At 43.7% G+C, this 19,769-nt stretch overlaps 1 protein-coding gene across 3 annotated transcripts in view; it reads left to right on the forward strand.

Moving 5' to 3' along the window:
• The window catches only part of mRpS9 (mitochondrial ribosomal protein S9), a 266,276-nt gene that overhangs the window by 147,801 nt on the left and 98,706 nt on the right, over positions 1 to 19,769 (forward strand). For all 3 annotated transcript variants that reach the window (XM_080267237.1, XM_080267238.1, XM_080267239.1), the window contains one exon: positions 8,841 to 8,916. In XM_080267237.1, the coding sequence (XP_080123363.1) occupies positions 8,841 to 8,916 (76 nt within the window). The remainder of the gene's footprint in view (positions 1 to 8,840; positions 8,917 to 19,769) is intronic.

A 19,769-nucleotide genomic window follows, 5' to 3' on the forward strand; every position in this document is an offset into this window, starting at 1 on the left:
ATCCATCATCGAATCCTACGTTGCCCAGTGAGGAGCATAGGAGCCTGGGGCTAGGCAAGTTGGTCCTGACATTTAAGATGAAAGTGACAAGCCTCACTCATCCCTGAGTGGCATTACGTGAGCAGTAAACCCCAACCACCCATTGGATATAAACCTCCACTGGCTCAGTCCGATTGGAGCGCTGTAATTACCCACTAAACCACCAGGCACCATAATTTGGTCATATGGTTACCACCCAGTGTAGTAAATGGTTTCCTGGTGTACAGGAAACCATTTGGCTTGTCATATAGTGTAGAGTCACCCATAGGCAGAAGGCAGTGGAAAGAATGAAGGAAACAAAGACAGAAGAGGGAGTGTAAAGTCACCTGTAGGCAGAAAGATGAGGAAAGAATGAAGTAAAGACAGAAGAGCAAGGAAGGAAAGAAGCAAGGGGGAGAGGAAAGGGCAGACACCCGTGAGCAGCACTACATCGAGTGAGTGGATGGTCTGTTGCATTGTTCTGATTATTTCTTGGTTGGTGAATAAACATTTAATGTTAAATCTGTTTCTTCGTTGTTTTTAGCTGTCCTGCTGTGACAACTCTTGTTTGATTTGTAAATGTAATGGCAGAAGGGACTGTTTAAACCTAAATGTTTAACTAAACCTGAGCCAACCTAGCTTAACTGTATCTAATAATCTAACCTAACCTCCAGTTGGGAACGAAATCCACCTTTGAGCACATTGAGTTTCTTCCATTGTGCTGGAAACAATCATAGGTGTGACTAAGGAACGTGATGATAATAGCAGGGAGGAAACTTTTCAGCAAGAAAAATTAATTTACCAAACTGAAAATAGTCAGAAAAATACAGAAACAAGCTGGAGTAATATGAATTGAATTGTTAAGGTTCTTCTGCTTAAAGTATACATTTACCGGTAACTTAATCAGTCTAACAGACAGTACTTGTGTTTTGTTTCTGCTGGATTAATTGTGATTTTGGACTATTTGGGCACCCTTCATGCCATATAGCCTGGATAATTGGGCTCTGTCTGTAATTCCATCTTGTACGTGGGTGCATAAGAGATGTAGTGGTATTAGAGGTAGATTGTAAGATAACGCCGATTTCATGTGTGTGGCATGTCGGGAAGGGCATGTGGAGATTGCCAGGTGTGAAAGGATTGAACTTTTGCTGGTGAGTCTTTTGAGTGTGTAGAAGAGTTTTGTTATCTGGGAGACATGTTATGTGCCGGAGGTGGGGCTGTAGCTAGCTCTGTTTGGAGTAAGTTCAGGGAGCTGTTGCCTCTCCTGACAATAAGAGGGCTCTTCCTCTATGCTAAGGGATTTTTCTATACAGCATGTATTAGGAGTGTAATGCTTCATGGTAGCGAGACTTGAGCAGTAAAGGAGGAAGACATTCACAGGCTCAGACATACAGAAATGGCAGTGATTACAATAGATGGATTGCACTGCATCCCTGAGTGCGAAGCCTGGGGGAACTAGGCTTACCATGGAAGAGTAGTAGTAGTAGTAGTTGTTCCCTAGGCAGTCTGGCCGAACAGCCCCGAGTCCCTTAGGAAGGCCATGGCCGAGACCGTGCTTTCCCACACAGCTCTCAAAGAGTGTATGTTGTGTTGTTGGCGTAGGTGATTGTGTGGAATGCAGTCTTCCATAATGTGCTGAATAGTATGGGGTGCTGTGTTGCATCCTGGACAGGCATCAGCAACGGAGTCATCCAGCCTCTTCTGGTAGCTTAAGAGGGCTGGATGGTGCCCACATCTCAGCCTGGCCAGGTGGACCCTGTCCTCATGAGGAAGATAGGATTCAGAAGGGTGGATGTCAAGAGGCTGTGCATGCAGCTGTGTGTTGTCTTTAAGTGACTGAATGGAGCGGCAAGTGATCTGAGTGTGGTTATGCTTCTGGAAGCTGGTCTGAGGTGGGCGAGGGGGGAGAGATGACAGTATTTGTGTGTGGTATCGTGTGCTGGGTGTTGTTTTGATGTTCCTTGGTGTGGGTGGATGTGCTGCCATGTATTGTAGTGGATGTTGTGGGTTTGAGGAGGCTGCAGCAAGAAGCTGGGTGCCTCTCATGTCTAGGTGATCCTTGACTTTGAGGACTTTGGTTTCTTGATGTAGGTGGTCTGTGGGTGTAGGAGCTGTGCAGCCTGTGATTATTTTTAGGGCCTTGTTCTGTATGGTCTGTAGAGTGTTGTAGTGTGTTTTGGTGAGGTTAGAAGCCCAGGCAGGGCTTGCATAATTCATCACTGAACGTATGTATTGTTTGTATACTGTGGTGGTGGTTTCTTTGTTGTGTCCGAATGTTGTATGGGCAAATGACCTCAGAGCATTGAGTCTTGGTGTTATTTTATTTTTAATGTTTGTGATGTGTTGTTTAAATGACATTGATGTATTGTATGTTACACCAAGGATTTTGGGTGTATGTGTGGTAGGGGGGTGTTGTGTATGGTGAGGTGTGGGACGTGACTGTGTTCTGCTGTCCAGTTTGTGAGAAGAGTCACTAGATTTGGCTGGGGTTATTTTGAGCCTGTTTGTGGTGAACCATTCATGTAGTGTGTTGAGGTAAGGTTGAATGATGTGTGCAGCTGTGTTTGCATTATGGTGCATACATGTCAGTGTTATATCATCTGCATATGAAACTATGTGTATCTGTGGTGTGTGGGTACATCGTGCATGTATTGGTTAAAGAGTGTAGGGGACAAAACAGATCCTTGGAGAATGCTGTTTGTGAAGTTTCTGATGTTAGAAGACTGACCGGCAAATGTTACTTGTGCACATCTGCCTGCTAAGTAGTTTGCCAACCATCCTTTTGTGTTATTGTGCATGTTTGTGTTGAGTATTTTGTTTGTGAGTTGTGGTGGGGGATGGCATCAAAAGCTTTGCCAATGTCTAGTGTGATTAGGAGTGTTCTGTGTGGTGGCCTAGCTGAATTCATGCCGTCAAAAACTCTCTGTGTAAGTTCTGTAAGAAGGGTGTTTGTGGAGTGTAGTGGCCTAAAGCCATGTTGTGACTGGGCTAGGGGAATTTGAGGTGTGACTAGTTGTAGTACCAGTCGTTCAGTGACTTTAGAGGGGGTGCAGAGGGATGTGATGGGGCGATGTGAGGAGGGTAACGTGGGGTCTTTGTTGGGTTTAGGGATAGTGATGATATTGCCATGCTTCCAGATGTTGGGTATTATGTTGTGTGAGTAGCCGTACATGTAGTTTGATATGTTGGTGAGTGCTTGTATGCCTTGTGGTCCTAGGTGTTTAAGGTAAATGTTGCTTATGTTGTCTGGTCCACAGGCAGATGAGTGCTTGAGGTTGTTAATGATGTGCTTCATCTGGTTGTAAATGAAAGGTGCGTAGTCTGGGTCTGTGGGGAACTGTCTCTTACGTCGGATGGTACATCGGTCTTTGGGATGGGGGTTTAGATGGCTGACTTGTGAAAAGTGATTGATGAGAGTGTTTGCTTGTTCGTTTGAGGGTATGGTGTCTGTTGTTGTGATGGCAGCGTGTGATTGTGTGGTGTTGCCGTTGCAAAGTGTGATGCTGCTTAGTGTTTTGTAGAGTTTACTGATGTATGTTTTGTGGTCAAGTGTTTGGAGGTAATTTTTCCAGTTTAGTGTTTGCTGTTCTGATATTTTATTGTTTATCTGAGTGTTGAGTTCTTGTATTTGTTGTATGGTGTCTTGTGTATGGGGAGTGTCGCAGTGTGTCCCGTTGTCTGATGAGGCCTTGAATTTCTGGTGTGAAGTTGGGGTTGTGTTTCTTTCTGTTGCCTCTAGGGATGTGTCTTTTGTCTGCATTTTGTATAATTGTATTGAAAGTGTGCACAGCGGTGTTGATGTTTGTGATGGGTGTACTGTTTAGTGTTTCTAAATGTTGTTCTTTTTCAGTTACAAAGGCCTCCCAGTTGGCTCTCTTATAATTAGTGTATGTGTGTTTGTGGCCAGCTGGGGTGATTCTGGTTTTGGTAGTGATGATGATTGGGAGGTGATCAGAACCTAGGGTTTTGACCACTCTCCATGATGTTGTGGGGGCGAGGTTTGGGGAGCAGAAGGTGATGTCTGGAGATGATGGGAGGAAGAGGGCTTTGTGTGGGATATGGGTATGTTGGTCTAGACTGTTTAGTATGAAGAGATGATCTGTCTGGGATTGTAGTACCAATCCTCTCTCTGTATCAGGGTTGTTGACATGTCAGGCCTACGACTTGGCGTTGAAATCACCACCCAGGATGATGTTGGGTATGTTAGTGATGTGGTGTATCTGTGGAGAGTAATTGTGTGGTACTGTGGGGGACGATTGGGGGGAATGTATGTGTTAGCGATTGTTATGTGTGATTTGGTACCAGTACGTATTTTAATTGATTGTATTTCTGTTGTGGTGTCATGTGGGGGGAGAAGTGACTTTGTGTGTGCACTGGTATCTGCAAAGTTGATAGATTTATGTACCAGGGTGATGAGTCCACCGCCACTGCCGTCGGCCTGGTCTTGTCGAATGGTGGTGAAGTTATGAAATGTTGGTGTTTTCTGTGCTCTGTGTAGTTTTGTTTCTTGTAAGATGGCAATGTGTATGTTCTGTTGTTTGATGAATTGTGTGAGTTCATGTGTTTTGGTGTTTATGCCATCTATGTTTAACTGAAGGATGTTTATGTTGTGTGTGCGATGTGTGTTGGCTGCTGCAGCACAGAGGGGAGGTGGTGTGGGTGGAGAGGCAGGGGTAGGAGGAGGTTGTGATGGAGGTAAGGGTTGAGGTGGATTAGGATGGGTTGGAATGGGAGGAGTTGGGGGACTGGATGGTGCGGGAAGGGTCGGTGGGTTTGGCTGTGTAGGTGTGAAGCAAGTAGGGGTAGGATTGGAAGGGGGGTTGATGGGTGGGGGGAAGGAGCAGGTCCAGGTGTTTGTGTAATGTTTTCTGGATGCAAGTGTTATGCAGGTGTAATGGGTCCAGTTCTTGCAGGAATTGCACTGAATTGAACCCTTTGTCTGTCGGCTCGACGTGATAGGTTTTGAGCATGTTGGACATATGTATTTGTTGCTGGGTCCTGGATTGCTCTCAATGTCCCCGGCTAGAAGAAGTCATCGAGAAATGACAGCCGGGGAGTCATTTGTCAGTGTAGAAAAAACGGTGTTGTTGTGTGTGTTGGGAGATGTGGTACTTGCCCGGGCGACTGAAGCCACTCCCAGGTACTCGAGCCCCGTGAGGGGCCAGGGGGGTTTGCGGTGGTTTGGCCCCCAAGTTGTCCTCCTCTTCTCTTCGACAGCCTCTGGGGGGTAGACCCATGACGAAGACGCCACTGCTCCAGGTCCCCATGGAAGAGTTGAGAGGTAGGATGGGACTGCAGTGTATTGGTGTTGTGATGAGGAGAGGTAGATTAAGATGGTTTGGGCATGTTGAGAGGATGAAGGATGATAATTAAATGCAGAAAGTGAGAAGTGTTAATATTGGGGGTAGGGGAGCAAGAGGTCAACTGAAAAAGACCTGGGACAAGGTCATTGAGTTTGACCTAAGGAATAAGGGACTAAATAGGGAAGCCGCGAGAGATCAAGCAGCATGGAGAGCTGCCATTAGGTGACAAAGGCTGATGCATGCAAGCATGTTGTAGCCTTCAAATATTAAACGAACAAAATGAATAACAATAATCTGGTCTTTTGATTTTAAAAAGCATCAGTTCTTCCTTTAAAGCATTCCCTAGAACTTGAAGCACATTTACACTTCTACAGGAACTGTGGCATCACTCATATACAATACAAAATTTTTCTTCTTTTGTGTCAGCCCTCCTCAATTTCTCTTTCTCCCATCCTTCCTCTCACTTTCCATTACTCTTCTTTCTCATTCAGGTGGCTCTACACTGAGTGACAAGCCTAATGGAAATGATTACATTGCTGGGCAGTGATGATATACCCAAATAGCAGGATGATACGGAGCCCACTATGGTGTCCCTGTTAACCCCTACACCGCGGTCATGTTTTTGCTCTCCTTGCGTGTCCCGCGAGGATATTTGTGCTCCGACTGACTTTTTAAAAATATTTTTTAAAAATCAGTTATTAGTCCTAGAATATTATAATTATATGTGCATATGGCACATACCTTCAGCTTTCTCCTGGGATGTTTGTTGAGCCTTCATCTAGTACCGTAGAACTTGTGGAGACTTATGAAGTTGGGTAATGAATTCTCCACTTTACACTTCCCGACACCCCGTAATATGATTACCACAGCCTGATATTATCACTAGAAACGCTATTCTATGATTTTCAAGTAGTTTTGGAATCCATACACCAAAAAAAAAAAAACACTATGAAAGCAATGAAAATTATGAGCGCGTACGAACTTCCCACTTGCGCTCGTTCCCCGCTGGTATTCTGTCATTTATTATTCATAAACACACTCACACTTTATATTCCTATTACTTTATTACACTTATATATATATATAGTATTTATCCATAAGTTTCCTTCAGTAATAGTAGTTTATTTTCACTCCAGGCAACTGTCTGTTCAGTAAACTAGCGTAGAGAGCAAAGCTTTGACTGTCATCACTCCAAATATTCGTACTCATATTCTTATATTAGTAATTATTTACATTTCTATTTTATTTACACTATGTTATACACTGTCACTTCCAGTAAATAAGGGCTCCTTTCCCTTGGAGCCAGGATGAACTTGGGACACTGAAGCACTCATAGTTTATCACCATTTCCTCCACTGGCTCATCACACGATTCACCAGAAAGATTGTAGTCACTGTCCATCATTATCATGGATAAATTAGCCAGTTCACGCTCCACAGCAATCATTTAGTCCTTTACCCCTTCCCACATGAGGTTTAGTAGGGGTAGAGGTCACAGGGCCCTCTAGAAGCAGCGGAAATGGAGGGGCGCGAGTGCTACGTGCTTTCATCTCAAGAAACAACACTGAACTAAATGACGAGGCAGATATGGGGCTGCCAAGGGTTGACAACGTCAGCGAAGTGACAGCTGCTAATTTATATGCTGTGAAATGATTGGCAGGAAATTGGGTAGTTCCAGGTGAATGTAAATATCACTTAGGCTTCTCTCTTCCTTTCTTATATATATTTTTATTACGAGAATAGATTATACGGCATATTTCAAGGGGAAATTACCAGGGAAAATTAGCGAACAAGTGCACGTGGGGTGTTGCCAGGTGATAATTAGCCAACTCCAGGCGTATGGCACTATCAGTTACATTATTTTTTTTTTGGTATATATTATTTTGTATAAGAATAGGGCATAGGGCTTATTTCAATGGATGAAATCAGTGGAAAATTCCGGGGAAGATTTGCTTAGCGCAGCGCGGCTGGGCAGGCGAGAGGAGAGGGTAATGGAGGGGAGGTAGGGAGAGGAGTCAAGAACGGGGATAAATAACTAAATTGTCAACAATGGATGGGAGTACAGATGACATTAGCAGTGCTGACTATTGTTGGACACTGGCAGTACTGATAGATGATACAAGCCACCACTTGAAAGCCCGGGAGAATTCAAAATAACACAGAATTGCAAAAGTGATGCCCCACGGTATGATCCATTGTGCCGGAACGTCATGAAAGTGATGCCCCGCGGTTAAAGGGTTAACTGGATGGAGACACACATGTGGTGTCCATCCAGGAACCAGACCACACACCTGCTCCCCATTGTTGCAAGGTGCTGTCTGCCAGAAGGGAGCACTGGTCCTCTGGACATGACAGCTCTGCAAGGGAAGTTGTTTGCCTGCAGTTGATGAGTCTGCTTGACCAGACAGACTGTGGTTGCTCAACAACAACAGTACAGCCTTAATAAATAGGAGTGTCAGCAATTAAACCCTGTAATCGTCCAGCAATACACCTTCCTCCAGATCATACCTTCTGAAAAGACTAAGGCCTCGAGTTGTCTCTTGAAAGATTCAACAGAAGCCACTTGTCTCGTGGATAAAAGCAATTTATTGTATAACTGAGGGGCTGTATAGGAAAAGAGTCAGAGATTGATGACCGATGAACAGCTTCTGGCCCATGAAGGCACAAGGAATTATCTTCATACCATCACACCTGAGTGTACCGACAGAAGTTGTAACTTCAGCAAGATACTTCATTTTTCAAACATAAGACCTTGAGAGTAATAAGCGCATGAATTTTGTTCATAGCAGCTATTGTTCAGTGTTTCAAGTCTCAGCCATTGGGGTGGGGATGAGAGATGGTAGCCTAATATGCCATAAAAATTGTGATGATACACCCCCAGTAATCTTGTAGTATGAACTTGAAAATCTTGCTTATAAGAGTTATGTCACAACCCACCAGTGGCACCTCTTAAGAGGTGCAGTATATTGCAGCAGTTGAGTTAGGTGTGGGGACTGAGAGGCCTAGCCCCAGGCCTCTGTGCACATGATGGGGCAGTAAAACAGTGGATGACAGATATATAATGAATGCACATTAAATTTTATGCTTTATGCAGTCTGTAGTAGTAGTAGAGCAGCTCAAACCATCTGGCCCAGACCTATCAACTGCAGGCAAGTAGTCACCTCTGCAGGGCTGTTCTATGCAGTGAACCAATGTTCTCTTTGTGGTGGGCAGTGCCTTGCCACAGCGAGGTGCAGGGAAGAGTGTGAAGGTTTGAGTCCTGGATGGATACTGCAGTTGCATATCTCCACCCAGCTAACAGGGGCACCATAGTCGGCTCCACATCAACCCATTATTTGATTTCTGTACTGTATATGGTTTCCACCCAGTACTGTGAATGGTTTCCTGGGTTTGTGGTGTATCAATCAGTGTAGAGTTACCTAAGAAGAAGATGGGAGAGCTGTACCAAGTGGGTGTATGGTGGTCACCACTGCTTACCACTCTGTAAAGCAGAAAAGTAATAACAAACTGTTTTTTGCAGAAATGTGGGAGCTTCTACATGGGTTACTAAAGAGGAGCTAGAAAATATACTTCTGGAGAAACTGAAAGACAAGCAGGTAAGAATAATTTAACATATGGACATTTTTTCTGACACCAGATTATGCAGTGGAAATAGTATAAGGTTAATATTTAACAGAAGCTACAACCTGATTTCAGCAATGATGCTGTGCTTATCTTATGTTTTTTTTTTTATCATTTGTTCATTTTGATAGTCTTTTGTGTTGGAAATAATTTGTTTTCCAGTTAACCCCTCCAAGGCCGCTGATGTTGAATGACATTTAGCCGGTAAATGGCCGCAGGTGTCATTTGAGCGCGGCCTATAAAAAAAATGCAAAAAATTTGGGAAATGAGTGAAAGTTCTGAATGTATTTAGACTGACCTACACTACACTCCCATACACCCCATCAAGGAGTTCAGAGCCTGCTGCTGTGAAGAGTGGATTTTCGATTTTTTCGCTCATGGCCATGCCTAAACAAGCACAACTACACCCATTATCTTGACCCAGGCAGAAAATATCATCTTTGTCCTCTCTTGCAAAACACACAACCACCTGTTTGCAATTATGAATTAATACAGACACAAACAAAAAAGACATGATAATAAGTGAAAAACAGATTTTTGTCTTGGTATCATTACCTATTTGGCCAGATTTGTTGTAATGATTTGGATCATTCGATGCAGTGCGACTTGCAGAAAACTGTGATAACTTTCAGGAAGTGAACGAACATCACTGACATGAGGCTGACCTTCACATCACCCTCTCACATATCATCTGTCAGTTCACCACCTGCTGCCGTGATGAGTGGATATACGATTTTTTGTTCGTGGCCATGCCTAAAAACACGTAGTTACACCCATTCACTTGACCCAGACAGAAAATATAATTTTTTTCCTCCCCTGCAAAACGCACACAACCACCCTGTTTACGAGACAGCAACATATATTGCGAAAATAACAAGGTAAAATGATCAAGAAAGGTGAACATGTTGTTACGGAAAAAATACATTTTCCCTGTCTGTAAACGTATTTATTTTTGCTTTGTCAGTGTATTTGTAATAATTAGACTTATTCATAGTTCTGAAACTGCATTACGATTCATGTTTTAGCCATGCACGTGGTGTGAGAGCTGGAAGTTGCGACCTAACTTCCGTATTGCTAATCGGATCTGACCCTCCACTTTCATCTCCTGTTGGAGAACCTAGCCTTAGAGGACAGACAATTTTCTCATGTAGAACTGAAAATTCAAACCATTTCACTCCCTTTTCCAAGCATGGGCACAACAATAATATAAAAAATAACTTGAAACTATCATAAACATATTTTATATCAAAGTGGTGAAAAAAATATTCATAATAATTTTTTTTCCAGCCATTTCTAACATATTATGTACTGAAATCATTCGATATCATCATATCTCATATATGCTCAACATTTCAGCACCATCCGCATTGTTTTGGGGGGTAAAAACAAATAACAACACCTGTAAAGTTGCACTGCAGCAGCACCCTGGGCGGCAGACATCGGTTGCCGATATTTCTGCAACTTTCATGCACCATTGCAAGCCACAGAATGGGTCTAGGAAGCTGGGACTTGCACTTTTTGGTGCATCTGAACTCTTTCTTCAATATGGCAAGGAAAAGAAATAAGTTTTCAAAACTTCAGAAAATGGCCCCCACGTCGGCCTACGGTGCACAGAAAATTCCAGACCCACGGCCATGGAGGGGTTAAGATACCTCATATCCCAGGGATGGTGGTGGTGGTCGTGGTGGTGTTGAGAAAACTAAGTGATTTGCAGTATGAATCTACTTTATATAAAAAGTGAATGAATATCACCAAAAAAAAAAAAAAAATTAGAAAAGTACAGTATCATTGATGAAATAATAGGTTTTGTGGCATTTATAACAGGATATTTTAGGCATTAATCTACCCAGATTCCATTCAACCTAACCTAGATTTAAGCGGTCAAATTAGAGACATTACATTAAGAATGCATGAAAGCCTAATGGGGGGGGGGACAAAGCCCCCTGATCCCCTCCCTTATGTTTATATTTCACTTCATACCTGAGAAATTGTAAATTAGCCTCCAGGTCCACATAAAACCTACTTATTTTTTCGAGAGGGGAGCAGTAACACATGCACAACACGACAGCCATGATTGCACTGATTTCACATCCTTGCTGGGTGATTCCGTGTCAGATGAGCCAGTGGCAGAAGACTTTCGCACTACTGCATCTCAGATTTTGCTGATTTTTAAAAATGTTGCTGATATTTGTGTGAGTAAAAAAATTCAACAAATTTTTTGGGTGAAATCCTACTCATCTCTAAGTGGCAGCCATTTTAAAATTTGTCCTTGGCATTCACTGCAATGTACCGTGTCCATATTCTTAAAACGATTTTTCCTTAACAGCTGTACATGTTATGAAGATGAAACTTAGTCCATCCATCCATCATCCAATCCTATGTCACTCCATGAGAAGCGAAGGAGCCCGGGGCTAGGCAAGTTGGTTCTGACATTTAAGATGAGAGTGACCAGCCTCACTCATCCCTAAGTGGCATTACGTGAGCAGTAAACTCCAACTACCCCTTAGATATAAACCTACACAAGCCCAATCCGATTGGAGCACCTTAATTACCCACTAAATCACTTTTTTTTTTTTTTTTTTTTTTTTTAATGCGAGGAAGAAGGAACCAAAGGCCATGAGCCCGCAATAACAGTTCCCTCCGAGAGAAAAACAAAATACAAGAGAGAGCCAAATTCGAGATCCATTTACTTCAAGATGCCCGGACACACTGCGCCTGAAAGACTAGAGATCATAGGCAGCAGGAAATACAGACAGAGGGAGACAGTTCCAGAGTTGACCTGTTGCATAAATGAAGGACTGGGAGCAACGGTTAACTCTTGGATTAGAAAGTTGGACAGAAAAGGGATGAGAGTTTGCTGCTAGACGGGTGCTACGCGCCCGTCGTAGAGGTGGAGGAATGCATGCAGACAGTTCAGAGGAGCAGTGACCATTAAAGTAGCAATAGAAAAAAGATAAAGATGCAACAGTGCAATGAAGAGACAGAGGTTGAAGGGAGTCAGTAAGAGGAGGAGAGTTAATGAGACGAAAAGCCTTTGACTCCACCCTATTGAGAAGAGCTGTATGTGGTGAGCCTCCCCACACATGAGAGTTGTACTCTACACAGAGGCAGATAAAACCCCTGTATACAGTGCTCGTCAGAAGTATTCAGCGTTGTCCGCCGGGCGCGCAATACTTATGGCCCAAAAAGAATCACCCATTTTTGAGGGTAAGAATTGAGCCACAAGTTTGAGCTCCGAGCATGACGTCACGGTAGCCTGAGGCCTTCTGACGCGCTGGTTGGTTCCCGCCTCAGTCGCCCACGGGCTGCCTGAGAGAGAGGAACTCTGCCGAGTGTCCCTCTCAAATTGCGCCATTTTTTACCGAGTGTCCCGCAGTGTTTTGGCCTTCAAAACTTTGTTATGGCACCTACCCGTGAACTATCGAGTGAAATCATATCCCAGATCATTGCTCTAAAGGAGGCAGGCCACCAAACAGAGGAAATTAGTGAATTGGTTGGTGTGGCACGATCGACAGTGCGTCGTTGGTGTGCGCGGTTTCGGGAGGAAAACAGTGGTGAAGTTCCCACAAAGAAACCGAGGTCTGGTAGGCCTAGGAAAACTTCCCCAAGGTCTGTTAATGTTTTAAAACGTGCAGTGGAGTTTAATCCTTGTGTGAGTGCAAGGAAAATTAAGGAGAGCAACCCGGAAGTGTTTGGTGAGGTGTCAGTGAGAACAGTGTCTCGTAGGGTGCATGAGCTTGGTTACACAAGTCACAGGCCTGTGAAAAAGCCTCTTCTCTCTAGCAGCCAGAGAATTCGTAGGCTTGCCTTTGCTAATAAATATCTAAATTGGGGTGAGGAGCAATGGTTGTCAGTGTTGTGGTCTGATGAGGCAACGTTTAGTGTTACCTGTAACAGAGGAGCATGCAAAGGTAGTGACCCACTTGACCCACGGTATGTAGAAAGCACAGTTAAACATCCTGATTCACTCATGGTATGGGGTTGTTTTTCAGGGAAGGGTTTGGGGAAGCTTGTTGTACTTCCCAAGAACCTCAGAGTGAATCAGGATGTTTACCTGGAGCTTCTGTGTGATCATTTACCAGACTCCTTCGAGCTAACAGGTGCACGAGTGTTTCAGCAGGACGGTGCACCTGCTCACAAGGCCAAATCGGTCACCTGTTGGCTTTGTGACTGCGAGGTATCATTCATGACAGACTGGCCAGGAAATAGCCCAGACCTCAACCCGATTGAAAACCTCTGGTACCTCGTAAAGAAGAGTCTCCAAGGGAAGGACGTGAGCTCTCTGCCTAAGCTGGAAGCCGCCATTCGTGACTCCTGGGACAAAATACCCCTCCAGCACCTCAGGAGCCTTGCCATTTCACTTCCAAGACGTCTCAGATCCGTGAAGAAACATAAAGGCTACCCTACGAAGCACTAAAGGTAAATAAAATGCATTATTTATATGTTTTTTCAATGTTGAAAGGTTTGTTTCTCAGGAGGGACGCAGGGCGCCCCATACTTCTGACGAGCACTGTAGAGTCAACAGTTGTGCAGGGGTAAAGAAAGAACGGAGTCGGCTTATCACACCCAGTCTCTTGGAAGCAGATTTTACAAGAGATGTAATATGGTCTTTCCAAGATAAGTCCTGAGTAAACGAAACCCCAGGCATGTTCAAGGAAGATGCAGGATTAAGCTGAATATTATTAAACATTAGTGGGTATACCTGTGGAAGATTTTGACAGGTTGATAGGTGTAAGAACTGAGTCTTAGATATATTAAAAACAACCAGATTATTTTTACCCCAGTCAGAGATACGAGCCAAGTCAGACATTAGGTGTGCCATAGCCTCATCCCTTGTTTGTTGAAGTAACTGCTGAGATGGGCGTTGCGGGAACCGAATTGAAAGGTGAAAGTTGGAGTCATCAGCGTATGAGTGGATAGGGTTAGATGTACAGCTTAGAAGGTCATTGATGAATAAAAGGAAGAGAGTTGGTGATAGGACAGAGCCCTGAGGAACACCACTGTTGATAGATCTAGGAGGAGAACGATGGCTGTCTACAACAGCGGCTATAGAACGACCAGAAAGGAAGCTAGCTATGAAGGCACAGATAGAAGGATAGAAACCGTAAGAGGGCAGTTTGGAAATCAAAGATTTATGCCAGACTCGATTGAAAGCCTTTGAGATGTCAAGTGCAATGGCAAAGCTTTTGCCAAAGTCCCAAAAGGAGGATGACCAGGAGCCTGAAAGGTAGGTGAGAAGATCGCCAGTGGAGCATCCCTGACGGAACCCGTACTGACAATCAGAAAGAAGGTTGTGATAGGAAAGATGCCTTAAAATTTTTCTATTGAGAATTGACTCGAAAACTTTTGAAATACAGGACGTTAAAGCAAATGGACGATAGTTGGAGGGTTGGGAGTGGTCACCCTTCTTTGGGACTGGCTGAATGAGAGCAAACTTCCAGCAAGAAGGAAAGGTACAAGTTGACAGACAAAGGAGAAAAAGTTTGCCTAGGCTGAGTGTAAGCACAGAAGCACAGTTCTTGAGAACAACAGGAGGGACTCCATCAGGCCCATATGCCTTGTTAGTATTGAGGCCAGTGATGGCAGAAAATACATCAGAAGAAATTTTAATGTCAGCCATGAGGAAGTCAGAGGGGGGAAGTGATGGAGGAACAGCACCGGAATCGTCTAAGGTGGAATTGGAGGAGAAAGTCTGTGCAAAGAGATCTGCTTTATCAGTAGGAGAAATAGCTACAGAACCATCAGAGTAGAAAAGAGGAGGGAAGGATGATGAGGTAAAGTTGTTAGAAAGGTGTTTGGCAAGGTGCCAGAAGGAGCGGGAAGAATTCAAGTTGGAGAGTTGAGAGCATTTAGTACGGATGAAATTATTTTTAGCAGAGCGAAGAACAGACTTAGCACGATTCGGGGCAGAAACATAAAGATGATGTGATTTAGGGGTGGGTTGGCTCCGGTACCTTTTGTAGGCCCTCTCCTTGTTGCGGACAGCATTAGAACAAGTGTGATTAAACCAAGGCTATCTTGCGTTAGTCACAGGATATGAGAAAGAAATGTATGCTTCCATGCCAGAGAGAATAACCTCCGTAATGCGCAAGGCACACTCAGATGGCTCCCGGCCATGGAAGCAATAATCATTCCAGGGAATATCAAAGAAGTACTGCCTGAGGGCCTCCAAATCCGCGGCTCCAAAATGCCACAGATGACGCTTCCCTGAAGGGTCCACAGGCCGTACCGGAGTGATAGGACAGGTTAAGGTGATAAGGTTGTGATCGGAGGAGCCCAACGAAGAGAAAAGATTAACAGTTTAAGCAGAAAGATTAGTTGTAAGGAAGAGGTCAAGTATATTGGAGCTCTCTCCAAGGCGGTCTGGGATACGGGTAGGGTGCTGTACAAGCTGCTCTAGGTCATTAAGGATAGAAAAGATGTAGGCTTGTTCACCAAGTGGATCAGTGAAAGGAGAGGAGAGCCAAAGGTGGTGGTGAACATTGAAATCTCCTAGAATGGAGATTTCAGAGAAAGGAGAAATTTATAGAATGTGTTCCATCATAGAAGTAAGATATTCGAAGAATTTTTGATAGTCAGTAGAAATAGGGGATAAGTAAACAGCATAGATATATTTAGTCAGAGAATGACAGGAAAGCCGAAGTCAGAAGGTAGAGAATTCAGAAGAATCGAGTTCTGGAACACAAGAGCAAGATAAATCGTTGCGTATATATACACAACAACCACCTTTGGCTTTGAAATTAGTATAGGGAAAGTAGGAGGATACAGAAAAGGGTTTGCTGTCAGTTGCCTCAGACAGCTGAGTCTCAGTTAGAAAAAGAAAGTGAGGTTTAGAGGAGGAGAGGTGGTGCTCAACAGAGCGAAAGTTAGAGGAAAGGCTGCGAATGTTGCAGAAATGAAGAAGAAGAGAGTCAGGCAGTGGTTCCAGGCACCTCGAGTTGTCACCGGGAGAGGGGCGGAAGGTGGGGGCATTTATGGTCCCCCCCTCCTGTGGACTCCGAGGCTGGGTGATAAGAGGCCATGATTTTTTTTTTTAATTTTGGGAAAGGAAGTGTAGTGTGTACTGTGCATGTAGTTTGGTGTAGATAGTTAGAGAAATTTGTGTAGGAGAGCATGCTGGCCTAGTCTCTGTGTCACTGAGACACTGAAAAAGTTCAGCAAAGGGGGATGGTCAGGAACTAGTCCTGAGGGCTGATGAAACGGGAGCTCGAGCACTCCCTGTCCTCAGCTTTCCATCCACCTTGGGAGTACTGCCCTGCTTGACTGGTGCTGCAGTCTACTCCTCAGTGCTACAGTCTACTCCTCATATGGTTACCACCCAGCATAGTAAATGGTTTCCTGTACACCAGGAAACCATTTACTATGTTGGATTGTAACCATATATTCAAATTATGGCACCTAGTGGTTTAGTGGGTAATTAAGGCGCTTTGCTGTGCTGGGTATGTTTATGTAATTTTTTATGTAAAATCAGAATCTGTAATCAGAATTGTCATATCTACCGTAGTTTTGAAGATAAATGACAAAAAAGCTGTTTGGGGGGTACCTGTCTTCAACCCCCCCAATATCCTACTTCTTTTAACACTGTATTTTGTTGCAAATTTGTCATGTTATTTCACTTCACTTCATCTAACAAATATGTGAAAATGGAGAGAGTGGTTTGTCCTAATGCAGAGAAATCATGAAAAATTAAAAACCTATGATTTTTGTTCGTTTCACATAAAATGTACACACATATGTACAGGGAAATGTACACTATGAATAGAAAACAACAACTCAGTGGCCTCATACTGTTGAGCCATGCCAACAGGTGAAGAACTGGAAGAATTTTAAGAACCCATTCCAACACTACATAGATACTCAAAATTTAGTTATACACACGACATTCCTCAAGTTTGGATTAACTTTGAACAACTTTCAGTACATTTCCTGGACTTTCACATCATCATCAGGCAGCTTGTACTGCCAGGCACTCCTTCCCAAAGCTGTTGGTACAGAAACTGGTGTCAGAACCTGAAGGAATGGCACCCAGCACTGGTCCTTCCTCTGGGACCAGAACACATTGCTACCTGTGTCTGGATGTGTCATGAAATTTACATAAATTTCTTCATTCTCAAAATGTTTCTTTTCAGTACAAATTATACAGTGTACCATTTCATGTCATAGACTACAGGTGCATACTGCCCTAGTTTCAACTCTGAAACATTGAACTCAGTGGCAGACTCCTCCATTGGAGCTCTGGTGGACATTTGATCAACCAACAGCCCGAACATTTCTTTACCATGTGCAGTTTGAACAAAGTAGTGATGACTTCTGGAGCCTCGTATTATCTTGCCACTAGCCAGTCTCTGACTGACTGTTTCCCCATATTTTGAAATGACTGCCAGTAAATATGAATTCAGTGCCCATAATATTCTCCATGCACCACTCGATGAACCTGCCAGAGGTCAGAGTCTGACCCTGACTCGGTGCCTGTAGGTAGATGTGGTCAACCAGTTGTTTTACAGTACCACCCATCCCACCACATGGGCTCTTTCTGTGACTGTTTGCAAAAAAGTTCCACTCCACCCTGATAGCTAAGTCAGAATCATGATGAGCCTAATTAGTAGATTTCTGATGATTCTTACATTGACTCGCTGCACCATCTGAAAAGTAATGTACGAGTTTCAGGTTGGGCAGAAGACATTTCAGAGTGTTCATGACAACATCAGTAAACTTGTGAACAATGACTGCATTATGGTCTTTCTCATCTCTGATGATTTTGCAGCACAAGGAACCCTCATCACTCTCAGTACCATCTTTGTAATGGACTACAACAGGGTGCAAAGCAATTTGGGGTGTCCCAGTGAAACCTTTGGACTGCATTTTGTCACTAGAATGAATGAATTCAGCAAAGTCCAACAGAATGATGACTTCCTTACCAACAGGAAGTTTTGCTTCAGATCTTTCAAATATGCAGCATGGGCTTTTGCTGTAAAATGGTGAGTTGTACTGGAGTCGCATTTGTCACAGAGCTTTTCATAGTACTCGGAGACTAACACTCAAATCACAGAGAAACAACTCCAAGAGTGCACTTCTCAAGTCTTTCTTCCGTGATTGCTTTTGAAACAATGGCCAGATGAAACCACTCATCAAGATTCCATCATCAACTGACCAGGATGATGCAGTAAGCCAAAAACGTGATTGAAGATGACGGATGATCTATCTGTCTATCTCTCTATTGCCAGACACCATAATCCCGTAAGGGGTGGCCACAAACAAATCACCTCCATGTTTCCCTGTCCCCTCCCATTTCACTGCCCTGATCTCAGCTCACACCCTCTTCTCTCATAGACCTCTCCACTCCATCCCTGTATCTCGTCCTTGGCCTCCCTCTCCCTCTTCTCTCCTCCACCTCACTCACATACACCCTTCTCATCAGTCTCTCACTCTCCAGCCTTTCCACATGGCCAAACCACCTCAGTGTGTTTCTCCTAACACTTCCTATCACATCCATATCCACGCCACAATGCTTCTTCGCTTCCTCATTTGTCAGTTTCTCTCTCCATGTGACTCCACATGCTTATCTCAGATAACTCATTTCCTCTGCCCTCACTCTTGATTTGTGTCCCTCCAACAAGGTCCAGGCTTCACTTCCATAGGTTAGAATTGGTATCACAATACTGCCATGGAGTAAGTTTTAAACTGCCATGCTCACTCCCCTGTTTCTTATCACTGCTTTCAAGGAACCAGCAACATTTCTTCTTTGTTAAACCTTTTCAAGTACTTCATCCTCTAAACTTCCATCCATACTCATCACACTACCAAAGTACATATACTTAAATGTATTTCCTTCCCATCCAACCTCACTGTACATTCGCTGACTTCACTTCTCTCGAAGACCATAACTTTACTCTTCCCTACATTCACCTTTAGGTTCCGTTTCTCACACACTCTCTCAGACTCATCCACCAAGCCTTGCAGCTCCCTTCTGCCTTCACTTAGCAACACAGTATCATCTGCAAATAAGAGTACAGGGAGTTTCCAAACACTGCTCTCTCTCATTAGGACCGCTCGAATGTCCACTGCCCTACCTTTTATCTCTTTTATAACCCCATCCATATACACATTGAACAGCCATGGAGACATGACACTCCCCGTTTCAGTCTGACCTTCAAATGGAAAAATTCACTCATTTCACTATCCACACACACTGCAGCCTTAGTACCCTCATACATGCTCATCATGGCATTCAACAACTTCCCATTTACCCCATATATTCTTCATACTTTCCACAATCCTTGTCTATCCACATTGTCATATGCTTTCTCCAAACCCATGAAGGCCACAAAGAACTTCTTTCCCTTCTCTAGAAACTTTTCCAGAAAAGACCTATGAATGAATATCGATCTACACGACCTCTTCCCTTCCAAAAACCTCCCTGTTCTTCTCCAATTAATTCCCGTGTTATTTCCCTAACTATATCAATAATTATCCCACCATATACTTTTCCTCTTACACTGAGAAGACAAATGCCCCTATGATTACCACACACTTCTTTTTCCCCCTTTCCTTTGTACAGGGGAATAATTATACTTGACTTCCAGTCCTCTGGGACTCTACCTTCCTCCCAGGCCAATCTGCACATCTTTCACATCCATTCTACTACTATCTCTCCCATATGCTTCAGCATTTCACCACACATTCTATCAATTCCTGGGGCTTTCCCCATTTTGACTTTCTTCATAGCTTCCATAACTTCCATCCTACTGATTTCTTTCTCTCTTCTCATATCCCTCCGTGTAATAGCCGTTCCCTAGCCACTTACACTCGCATTACTTTCATTCTTTGC

Source organism: Coenobita brevimanus, chromosome 23 (genome assembly GCF_032717465.1).
Source record: "Coenobita brevimanus isolate Jiangsu-jjx chromosome 23, ASM3271746v2, whole genome shotgun sequence".
Taxonomy (NCBI): Eukaryota; Metazoa; Arthropoda; class Malacostraca; order Decapoda; family Coenobitidae; genus Coenobita; species Coenobita brevimanus.